At 41.1% G+C, this 12942-nt stretch overlaps 1 protein-coding gene across 1 annotated transcript; it reads right to left on the minus strand.

The window, feature by feature from the left end:
- Positions 1 to 11522: 11522 nt before the first annotated feature.
- LOC108766206 (uncharacterized) lies at positions 11523 to 12731 on the minus strand. The gene has a single exon (XM_018515369.1). It carries the CDS (start codon positions 12729 to 12731, stop codon positions 11523 to 11525), a length of 1209 nt encoding a protein of 402 aa, XP_018370871.1.
- Positions 12732 to 12942: the final 211 nt, after the last annotated feature.

Genomic DNA, 12942 nt, shown 5'->3' on the forward strand with positions numbered 1-12942 from the left:
CAAATTTCCCACACCTCTTGTGACCCACCCCCTACCGTCGCGAAAACGTTACGGGCAAAAGTGAGGAGCTTTCGAAAAGAGTGGCACGCTCTCTCGTGCCTGGCGCCCAACTTAGTAATAAGAATTACAATTCTGGCCGAAGAACCGCCTGGCTGTCGCAAAATTCTGCTACCGAGGGAGAGAAGATACTTTTGCGTACTTTGAGTACCGAGAACACGCGACGAAGTTGTGCTGTTGCTCGCGAGTACGGTTACAGTATATATATACAATTAATGTAAAAAATATTAATTTATAATAAAAACGATATATGTTTTTACCTAAATAGAACAAATATTAAATTATAAACACCATTATTTTTAAGTACTCAAATATTTGCGGGCGTCTACATTCAATATTTTGACATTTATCTTAATCATGGAAATTAAAACTCAAATAACTGTTAAGTTTATATATTCAATTTTGAAGACACTCAAAGGTTTAGGATTTACGCTCATTTATTGCATGTCATACCCAAGTGTTGAGGGTAATCTTTAGATGTTTAGTGTGTAAACTCAAACTTGAGTGGGAACGTTGTGAACGCTCAATCTTTGAGTGCATATACTCAATGTTTGAATGTAAACACTCACAATTTAAGTGTAAACACACAAATTTCAGAGTAAACTCCCAAAATTTGGGATTTACACTCAAATTTTGAGTTTAAACACTGAAATTTTCAGAGTTTTTTCCATAAGGGCTCACCAGACTTGGCTCCTTCCGATTACCACTTGTTTGCATTGATGGGTCACGCACTTGCTGAGCAACGCTTTGGTTCGTACAAAGATGTGAAAAAATGACTCGATAAATGGTTCGCGGCAAAAGGGGAAGATTTTTACTGGCGTGGTATCCACAAATTACCCGAAAGATGGGAAAAATGTGTAATTAGCAATGGAGCATACTTTGAATAAACCACTTTTATCATTCTTCCGAATTTAATGTGTTTTTTTGGAAAAAAATCCACATTTCATACTTGTACACCTGATATATGATTTATACCTTATTTTTATCTTATCTCTAGGCTAGTATTTCGTCTTGGTCTTGATACTTCTACCCTATTTTATCTTTATTTCGAAACCGAAATAAATCTTTTTCTCTTTTATAGGAGGGTATACTAAGTTCCTTTATTTAAACATTCAAATCAACAAATAGATCACGTTATGTACCTTTATGCGTCACACAGATTATCTACTCTAAAGAATGTCTAAGAATATCCCACGATCTTTTTCAAAGAAGGCTTTCTATAAAATAATAAATAAAAACGTATATTTTAATATTACATTAGTGATAATGTATATTACATTAGCGTTTAGCAATTATACAATTAACAACAAAATAGAAATCTTCCTGAATGCGAGGACGAATACCTTTTTCTTCTTTTTTTTTCTTCCTTTATTCCAATAAAATTAAACCAATTTTAGATATATAATTCAGAATGTAGTAGATTCGCCTCGCATAAGGATGTTAGTTAAGGAAGACCGAATTTTTATTATAAATTACTAAAACTCTCAACTATTACCTATTAAGATTAAACTTGTAGAGTGGAGAGTAGGACTTACGCGGAGCCTTGCTGCTTTATCTTAAGGAAACAAGCGCGAGTATAGGTTTTAAATTTTGAGGAGTATTGATTGGTTCTGAAAGGACACTCCCACATTCATTTCCAAAATATAAAAGGAACTGTCAAAAGTAGAAACAGTTAGTCATTCAGTCATTCATTCAGTCATTCATTTATTTATAGAGCAGAAGTAGAAACTTATCCAGTATAGTCAGAAATCAGTTAGATCAAGGTGAGAACTATCTCGCGCTTCATCAGAAACACACTCTTATATTTTTCTTTTCTCATTGTACTGTTTTTCTTTATTAAACGAAAATACTAAATCAAATCGGCTGAAACCTAAGTCTCTGCTCTGCGTCTCTTTCAATTACATACAAGTACATATACTCGTACATGAGTATCCGAGGGGCTGTTGCGACTGCCGCTGCCAATAGCGTGGCCCCCGTCTTATAACACTTTCTCGGAGTATTCATAATTATCTCACATCCAGAGGACTGTTACGACTGTCGCTGCCAATAGCGTGGCCCCCGTCTTACGGCCGTTCTTCGGAACATTGATAATTCTTTTGTAATACTTCCATGCCTACTAAAGGCGGACGAAGACAGCGAGAGAAAAAAAAATGAAATTAAGATTTCAAATAAAATCAGCTCTCATTTCAAATCATGATCCTTTCGTAGATTCGCCTATAAGCTTCGTAATCTTTTTGGCACCGGGTTCAAAATTATCATTCCGAATAATTATCCAATACTTCCCAGTGAACATTCTTAACCGCACAACTTGATCTCCTATCCCAGGGTAAATTGCTTAAATGCATTGACTCTAAACGGAGAAAATCTCAATAGCGACGTGATGTAACACCTCGTGACCGAATGTTAATTAAATAACTGAGAAAAGTCAATAATACGTATTTAAGCCTTGGCAGAAAAATTTTTATTTTATAAAAAAATAAATAGATTAAGACATGATCTTAGAAATTCTTTATTATAGCTTTTTTGTAAATATTCGTACAGGAACGAAAAGTAATGTTATTTATTTCTAAATCAAGAATTAAATCTTACTCTCTTTCTGTGTTCCGACGCAGTATTACGAATTTTTACGGAAATGGCGTAGGATTTCTTGATTTTTCAAACAACACTATTTTACATCTCACTATAAATATCTTTAAAAAACTAAGAATTTCTAAGACCTTGTCTCAATATGGCTGTGTTCCAAATTCACTGCCAGCGCTGAAAATGTACAGTTTATATATTATACATTTTTTTGTACGTGTGCTACACATTTTCAGCACTGGTAGTGAATTGTCAAACACAGCCATGTAGTTTTCAGTATTTTTTCATAAAAATTTTTCCTCCAGGGAACTTACAACAATATAATCACAATACAAAGCACATGGGTACTCAGATACAGAAAGTTTAGGTTAGATGTTGGTAATGGTTAATCCTCTATGCGAAAGTGTGCTTCCCGCCATAATGGAATTTTCCAGATCATGCTTTCCTTTACTACACATTTGTCGCGTCGCATGCTCCAACATGCTCTTACCGTAGGCACTACCATAACTCCTACTCACTTCAGCGCGCTCGTTGACGTCTTTAACGACGGACTTAAGGGAAGATGAATTGCTCAGTCTGTATCCGCGTAATAATCGGGACGCTAGCCCTTCGCTAGTTTTTCGAGCTTGGCCCGCTTTTTGCGTCTCGCTCTGTGCTTATTTTGCTAGACCATCTACTTAAAATTTTCTCTCATTAGTGCTCATGGTTGATAATTAGAGAAACGTAGAAAGAGACTATAATTCCGAATAGAAGGAAGAGGGATGTAGGTTTTCCAGGAGTTTGGTTCTAAGGAGAATGACCGTGTATTATTTAAAGCGTTTTACCGCTTGAGTAACTCTGAATAAGGAAAAGAAGAGAATTACCTGAAGCGTTTTACCACTTGAATAATTCTGAGTAAGAAAAAGGTGAATCACCTGAAGCATTTTACCGCTTAAGTAATTCGAAGTAAAGAGAAAGAGAAGAATTACTTGAAGCGATTTACCGCTTGAGTAATTCTGAGTAAAAAAAGGAGAATTACCTGAAGCGTTTTACCGCTTGAGTAATTCTGAGTAAGAAAAAGGTGAATTACTTGAAGCGTTTTACCGCTTAAGTAATTCGTTAGGAAAAAAAGTGGGTTGGGGTGTCTCCGCGGTTAAACAGAGAAAAGATTGAGAAGAAAGTGAGCGAAAGAAAAAAAAATATTAATGGTTATATAACTTTAAAATTAAATTAACACGAAAAAGGGAAAAAGAAGATTTATTCTTACTATTTGTTGGAGATAGTGGCAAACTATAGCGGAAGTCTCCGGTGATGTCCCAGTAATGTTCCAGTGATATCCCACTGATGCCCCAGTGATGTCCCAGTGATGCCTCTTAATTAAGGGTGAAAAATTTTCAAAAATGAGCTGATTTTGGATTGCACTCAGCCGAGAACTCCGAACTTGAAATAACTAAACCCATCGACTGATCGAAATTTTATGACTGACTGTCTGGAATTTTATATATATACCGGGACTTAATACGATCAATACTTGGACTTTGGATGGATGATTCATCCCTTTTAAGTTTGTAAATAAAAAAAATAGGTGTCCGGTTCATTACCGTTTATCAATGGTTTTCCGAAAAAAATAGGAATGTTTGGAGTTGTTTTGTTTTATATATGTGTTGGAAAATGTGATTACGCTTATCTGTGAGTCATAGGGCCACTGGGCGTGCACGTGTTCTCGATCAAATATTTAATAATTATTTTCTTTAGTTATTTATAATAAAAATTGATATTCGATCAGTCATGCTACTGACTCTATCCTGGAGATAATCGCAAGTCAATCCCCGTTTGAGAGGAAATCAGATTTTCTCCACAAAAGAATAGAATCGTGGAGTCATCAGATCGTCACACAACGTAAAATTACCGGATATAGAATTGCCGATGGTAGTTTTAATAAATGGATTTCTTTTCGCGAACTATTTGAATCTCTCATAAATGCCGATTGTTCTTTACCAGCGGTAAAAAAGTTACTTCTATTTAAGGTTAGTATTAATCGATAACGCCGCCACAATAATAAACTCATTAGAAATCACTGGCGATAATTGTGAATTTGCATGGAATTTACTGAAACAGAGATACAAAAACAAACGATTGATAGTGGAACACTATTTGCAAGAGTTACTCAATTTGACATCTTTAACTAAAAAGTCTCATGTAGCTTTAAGACAGTTTATCGATAGTCTTTTTTTTACAAGGAGAAAATTTTCGAACCCCTCTTTATAGAGCGACGACTCCCATCATGAAGGGGGAAACACCCCCGGTTAGACCTAATCTGGGGGGTAGTGTGGGATTCACCTTGTTCCCTTCGAGGAGGGAGCCAAAAGCCGGTGCCTACCCACTAAAAACCCCTCGATTACTGACTGACAACTCTAGGTGGGGGAGACTGGGAATCGCCGTCGGCATGCTGCCATCATCCCCCGAGTTACGACGAAGTTCTTGCGCCCCGATTCCTCTGATCGAATTAACTACTTTTAGCCGGGGGGGGGGGGGGGGGGGGGCGTCGGATCCCCGGCTTTTCGTATGACGGGTGGGAAGTCTCATGTAAGCTCATCCGTCCTACTGTCTTAAGTGTGCAAGCCCATCACCGCCCGCCTGATGTTTGGCAGGGGGAGGTAATTCTCCTCTCCTTACTCTTTCATCGTCCTCCTTCTGCGCCAATACATTGGCATAGAAGGAACATCGCCTTCCATTGCTCCTCCCTCTCGAGCATGCTAGGTATGACGCCCGAGAGGGAGAGATCATTGCCCACGGTCCTAATAAGGGCTCAGCGCTCCACCTCCCAGGCCGGACATTCGGCCAAGGTGTGGAACGCCGAGTCAACCTCAACATCACAGTAATGACACTTCGGTGTCGCTTCCTTCTGAATTCGGTGCAAGTACTCCTCGAAGCAACCGTATTCGGAGAGTACCTGCACCAAGTTGAAAGACAGCCTTTCGCCCTGTCTAGTCATTTGACCAGGCAGGGCTGGATGGCGTGGGTGGTCACGCGGCCGGGGGAGCCAGGGTGGAGAATTCTTTTCTCCCAATCCTGTAGCGTCCTCCCCCTCTCCTATCTTCTCATTATGTCCATCGCCCTCGCGGTGGGAATAGCACCCCCGGCGTCCGCGGATCTCGTGAACGCGCCGGTATACTTTGGCGCGCTCAGCTGCAATGAGATCCACCGGAGGGATCCCCGCGAGGACGATGACCTCCGTGTGTGACATGGTACGGTAGGCCCGGACAGCCCGTACAGCGAGTTTCCGCTGCACGGGATAAACAAGGGTAAACGTTTGATTCGCCTATTGGTCTCCATGGCCCGGGCCCACACCGGGGCTCCGTACAAGAGCACCGACATCATTGTGTGCACATATAGGTACCTGATCTTAGCACCTGGACCACCCATGTTGGGCAGGAGGCGACCAAGCGAGGCCGCCATCCTGTCCGCTCTGGAGGCTATGGTCTTAACGTGACCTTCAAACCCCCGGAGGCCATCCAGGATATTCGTTTCACCCTGAGGCCCACCTCGACGCGGACTGTAATCATCTGAATACTGGTAAGAGGCGGCTTTCCGGAGGCCTTTCTGTAGAAGAACATGGCCTCCGTTTTGCTAGAAGTCAACTCCAAACTCAGCGCCTGTATCCTCCGCACTACCCCGGTCACGGCTACCTCGACACGTAGCGTGGCTTCGACGCAGTTATCTCCTCCCCCCCTCCCCCGGCCAGGACCAGCGTGAGTAGTATGTGGGTAGCCATGGAGCGTCAAAACAAACCCTCGCCACTCCACCCCTGGCGTCAAAACAAACCCCGTCTTCCCCCCTAGACATCAAAACAAATCCCCCCTCCACTCCTCCCTAGACGACTAGAGGGGCCTGTCTGCAAAAGGGAGCGCGCTGACTGGTTGGTGACGCGAGGGTGGAGTAATGAGGTAATTAAATGACGCGTTTTGATTGGTTCGCTCCATGACTGCCCACGCTACCATTGGTTCGCTCCATGGCTGCCCGCGCTACGATTGGTGAGGGAGAGGTCGCGTTGAGTGAGAGAGAGAGTGAAAGAGAAAATGTAAAGCCGCCAAGCCCGAGAAAATGGCGGAGGTGGAGAAAATAAGTCCCCGAGATAGGTTTTTTACCGGGGGGAAAGGGAGGAAAGGTTCAGGCTTCGGAGAGGAATGAGGGTATGATTTATGGACCTTCGATTTTTTTTTCGCACTTCGGCGTCCGTACCTGATTAGACGCATTGGAGGGAGTCTTTCTTTATCGCTTATTTAGTTTTCTATTATTTAAGGCTGTGCAATCGATTTTTTTGTTTGGAAGGACAGGAGGAAAACAGGAATGGACAAATTCGTGCCTGTTTGTAACAGAGCTGGGATGATTTACTCGGTTTAGATAAATTCTTTTTTTTTGCACTTTATGTTAGCATTAGTCTTATTTCGAAAAATTACAAAAGTTTTTATTAATCTAGGTCTGACAAAAATATGAAAAAGAAGATGTCGGTTGGAAGGGAAAATGATTAAGAAAATGATTAAGAAAATAATAGATGAGGCGTACAGTGACAAAATTGAAAAAAGGTGTTTATTGATAAAGCAACGTTATTACACAAAATAGTTCTTTCGCTAGAATAATCATTTATATTTTATATTATACTTTTTAAAAGAGTAGACGATTAAACATGACAGTATACGGCATGAGAATTAATCTTTTTATGTTTACAACGAAGAAAAAGTTTATGAAATAAACTGTCCGATCACTCGATCATTGCGTTTATAATCACAGGTAAACAGACTAAGAAACTGGCTAAGATTGTAACCATTACACATAAAATATAGAAATACACAGCATTATTGTCTACAAGTTTGATAAAGTATTCCTTGCAGCGTCGTCGTATTCCAACGATACGTGATGGAGTTTCGGTGAAGTCGTAAGAGAAATCTTGAGTCCAAGGGCGACAAGCAGTAGCTATCGAAATATGTTCCTATACCGCATTCGTCGATGTAGAAGGCGACCAAGTGCAGGTCGAGCCAGATCGATCGTGACCGTCTGTGTTAGCAACAATGGCAGTCAACCTCGTTCACGTCCTCGGCAGTCGGTCGGCAGGATAGACCCCCGCATGTCGGACACTGAGATGATGTAAGGTGTTTAAAACTTCCAGTGAATTCATTTATCGGCGTAGGTGAGCGTGAGAGAGGAAATGTATGCGTAAATTCAGAATTTTCCTCTTTTGCCAGTACGTGCGTTGTACAGTTTTCAAAAATACTAGACGTTTGCGAAACGCTAGTGTTAGCTTTATCTCTATCAGTCGTCGAGTCGAATTTTGGAAGATTTTTTCTCCTCAGCTGTCGTTTGTTCGTCCTCGCTTTGGTTCGCCTTTTCTGTCACGATATTTTTCCTCTACGCTTCGATGTTGCGAAATATACCGTTTTTCTGATTTTTAAATTCAATTGAAAAATTTCCGCTGTTTGTTTTTTCGCTCTCGACGTCGCTCTCTCTGCAATTTTCTGAAGGAAGACTACCGTTAGTTTGAATTGCTGCAATTTCGTATAGCTAGCCAACGTTTCAATTTGTAAGCGTTGCGTAAGGCGCAATGTGATTCAACGTTGGTTCGAAATCCGTGGTGCGTGCAACGTTGTCCATAACCGCCAAAATCTGGCAGATTTTTGAAAGCCAGAGAAATTCCTTCCAGATTATATACGTATCTGGAGAGTATATTGTCCTCTGGTATAGATGTAGCGTTCGTGTCGTGTAATAGCTCGCAAATGTATCGTAAAGTATGTAGAATTAATGTCTCCGTCGAACCATTTGATTCCGTGATAATTATGTGTAAGCCAGTTGTTTTCTCGTCTTGCTCTCTCGGGTAATTCTCCAAATGGATAAGGTGGCTTCATAATCCAGTGACCGGTGATCGTCGTATTAATCGCTAGAACCGCGATTTCTTTCGGAATAAAGTTTTCTTCGACTTCGCGAAAACCTTATATGTTGATGACTATATCCGTTATATATTCGAATTTTCGCTACTCTTTTTATGTCACGAAACGTCAGCGTCGGTATCAAGAACAAGACTGAAGCTTTTTTCATCAATTCACGTGGAATTTGATTAGAAATAATGTGTAGTTGGGAGAAAATATTTTTCTCACGAAAGGCATAGAGCTAACCGGAAAAGTCGACAATGACTTGACGCGAGGAATCGATTTCTAAAACGTTATCGAACTCGGCGTAGACGATACAAGTAATAGTCACGGAAAGGGCTTTTTCGAATCTCACTTCAAATCGTAAGCTTCCGTATTTCACAAGATTCCAATGTCCTGCACAATTAGCGGATAGATCCGGAGTAAGATCGAAAGCGAAAAGAGTGTAGTCATTGGCGTAATCATCTCTGCTTATAGAATTACCCTCGTTCAGAAAGTGAATGCCAGTTCCCGAGAATATTGTGTGATAAGCTTCAACGTAGAGCGGCTCGTCTTTTGAAAAATTTGGCTGTAACGGCCTACTGAGAATATGCATGCCATCGGCGTTCAGCGAAAAGAAATTTATTTTGTAATTTTTGAAATTAAACGGGTTCAATTTTCTATCATCCCCCCCACCCGACAAAGCCAACTATTCGTTTCGGCAGCTGTCCGAGTATTGCATTGTCTATTGATTCCCCCACGACGCCGGTGTGTATCGTGAATGTTTTAACTTCGACTCTCGTAAGGGGATACTTGGCGGTAGTTTTACTCAGCATTCTAACGTGTGCGAGTAGCACACCCGGACTTATTTTTGCTCTTCTTACGAGTAAACTGGCATCGAAAATACGTATTTTTGACATCGTTCTAGTCTCCATAAGACAAAATGAATCTACGAGTCTCATTCTAACTTCCACTCCGTTAATTAAAAATTTATCTTGATTGAAAACGTCGCAGTAAAGATGACCTATGAGATCTAGCGCACGATTTCCTTGAATGTATTTCCCGCGTCTCTCGAGTGCCGTATTTGGATTTGACGAGTCTAACGTGTCGTCCATGTAGCCGGGAATAGCCGCGTCTCATAAGCAACAGGTTAGATGGGAAGTTTTTGCAGGTGAAGCATAATTTAATAACGCCTCGATGTATGCGCGGTAAGCGTAAGCGTTGTTTGGTGGCGACACGAGTTTTTGATTGAAATATACATCATTTGGTTAAATATGGAAAGCAGTAAATGATTTACGGGTCCTACTTTTGCCACGTCGGCGACTGCGACCGATGTGCTCTCCCCGCGTTCGCTTTCTACGCGTATGCGAAGGCTCAACATGGTGTGAGTGAGATCCAGATAGTCTTCTCCATGGCCGGGTATGACGAATTCTATGGGTGAGTCGTCCGTGAGCGAAGTTACGGGTTTGTAATAAATCCATTGCGAACTCTCGATGCTGGTTTGCGTAAGTGGTAGAGAGAAGACATCGAGTTCGCTCTTTATACACTCGCTTGAGTGGGTACGAAGAAAGAACATGCTTTTTCTCCATTCACGAATTCCTATCTCAATTATGAGAATATGTCGGATACGTCGCGTTTCTTGACTCGATAGGATAGTGGATAGTTTTTTATTTTTCTCCCTGCTGCGCGAATTTTCTTTTTCTTCTTCGTCACTTTGTTGCTCTTCTTCCCTATGCTACTTCTCGATGATTTTCTTTTGACTGCCCGACATCGTTTACGAAGCGCGATATGACTATTCCGACCTCCGAATGGAAACTGAAGTGTTGCGGATTTTGAGGATATTATATCTCGACCCCCTCATCAGGGAACTTATATTTTCTTTGACTTTTCTCTTCAGATTACCCCTAGATTCCGCGAGCCGACTTTTGACCGCTTCCTTCAACGGCTTATTATTTTCGATGTCTTCTATTACGTTAATTTCCGCACGTAAAGCTTCTTTTCCGACAGAACGTGAACCTTTACCTTAGGATGATAGTATTTTTCTGAATAGTTCACCGAGAAAGCTTCTGTTTCCATGTCCGCGTTGGTAGGACGAACCGACGAAAACACGTTGTATTCCATCTCGGCTACCGATGTCCCGCGCATCAAAATACTCTTCATACTCCATCGCTAGTTTCTAACTAAACACTGTCACTATACCGACACGCTCGCGTATACGAAAGAAAGTTATTGCTTACGTTTAAAGTGCTGTGTCACTGTCAGCGTTCTGAATTCGAATCGAATTTTTTTTCCAAGATGATCTCTTACATCTATTTCTATCGTGCTAAAATTCGTTCGTCGCAATGGGATATAATTTGGAAATGAGAAATGCTTCATCAAATTTGCAACAAATTCGTAATTATGACTGCTTATCTCGACCGAAACTATCCTGAGAAGAGGAGTACGTACATCAACTATTATATAAGGCTCACAAATATCGCAATAAATGAACATTTTATCGGGGATACCGCGTCACAAACTATAGGGTTCGCTACTCGAGTAATCGTCTGTAAGTCGTTCTCCCGTCTTCTTATTAAATCCGTGAGTAAGAAAAGTTTTCTCTTCCGTTTCATTGGAATTAGGTTTACGTATCGCGAGTTTGGAATAAAATGGGTGATTTACGGAAATTGGTGATGAAAAACCTAGTATTCTTAGAAGATTATCGGGAAAGTTTATATGATGTAGCATTTTGCACTTCTTATCGCAGTTAATACTTATGAAGACTTTGCCGCCAGATGCTTTTTTCAGAAAATAAAAATGCGATTCGGCAAGTTTACACGCGGTATTAATCGCATCAATAAGCTCATAGATATCGCTGTAAATTCCATTTGGAAATGCAACTTCTTTCGCTGTAAACGCACAATTCGTCTCCTCATCGGGTTTAACATCGACGAATCTGATCACATTTTCACCATGACGTATGTGTAAAAAGATACAGGGAAATTGAATCTCGCTTATCGCAATCTCTTATTGTTCGTGTAACACGATAGAACGAGGTAATTCCGTGATGAAGGATGAAGTTGTATTATCCGGAAAATGACGCATACTGCTGTACTCGGAAGTACCAGAAGGAATTGTTCCTCCTCCATCGCGAAGAGATATTAAATTCGAAGCCGGAATCCAACTATCAAACTTACTGGGATAACCGCGCCAACTAACAAGCACTTGCTTATTAGCTTCTCGTCCTCTACTCTTCATCACGCGATCGACGATAAACTGTTCTTCTTCTACATTTTTCTCAACTCGAGCTAATTCTTGCTCATAAAAAATACCATCTATGACTTCGCCTGCTAAATCTCGTAGTTCGTACACGTGAGGGTTTCGCCAATCGAGAACACGATAAATTTGAAATATCTCCTCGCTCCACTTAGCCTCGTACCTTTTCACGAAGGCACCTTTGGCTCTACTGATATGAACGAGATCTCCGGCGCGATATTTAACCTTTCGCACCTGTTTCTTTAACGTTTCGTTTTTCCAACGACGAACTATATTTTCACGAGCGATACGTGCGTTTTGTCTCGTTACTATCGCAGGTTGCATTCTCGTGGACGCGTGACGCGTATGATTGTAAACATGTGCAATGTCCTGCAGGACATCGATGTAGCGTCGCGTATTTTTATGCGTAAAATAACTCCACATTCGTTCCTTCAGTGTTCTGTTGAAGCGTTCAACGATGGCGGCTTTGACGTCTGGATTGCGTGTTACCCGAAAACAAATGTCGTTTTCTTTAAGAAATTTCTGCATTGATTGCGCGACAAATTCGTTACCCTTGTTCGTTTGTAGATATACAAGTACTCGTCCTTCGCTTTTCGCTAGTACGTGTTGAAAAGCTTTTATCGCGCAGTTACTTGTTTTGTCGCGTAACAGTTCTACCCATACGTATTTACTTAGTACATCGATAATTACTAACAGATAGGAATAACAGTCCTTGTAACTTTTTAAATTTCGGAGTTCCATCAAATCTGCCTCCCACATATCGTCGATGTTTGTTACGTTGTAATGCAATCGTGGAAATTTTCTACGCAATGATCGGTGCAACATGTACGCGTCTTGCGATTTGAGCCAGCGCACGACTTCTCCTCGTGAGAAATTCGGTTTAACAGCACGAGTTAGATTATCCACCGCCGAATAGCCCGCGTTATGCGACGGATCGTAGTATAATTTTTCAAACGCCATCGTATTATCTTAGTTTTTTCCAACCGAGTAACCGATTTTTTCCCGTTTGTAGAGATGTGGGGGTACCAGTTTTTCGTGTACGAGAAAGAATCATCGAACTTTCCTCGTCTGATTCTTGTTCGTAATTTTTACGTTTTTCTCTTTCCTCTCGATACAATCGGCGTGGAACTTGCGCTTTCGATATAAAAGGCGTGGAACTCGCCCGAGGTCG

This window comes from Trachymyrmex cornetzi, unplaced genomic scaffold (genome assembly GCF_001594075.2).
Source record: "Trachymyrmex cornetzi isolate Tcor2-1 unplaced genomic scaffold, Tcor1.1 scaffold575, whole genome shotgun sequence".
Classification (NCBI taxonomy): Eukaryota; Metazoa; Arthropoda; class Insecta; order Hymenoptera; family Formicidae; genus Trachymyrmex; species Trachymyrmex cornetzi.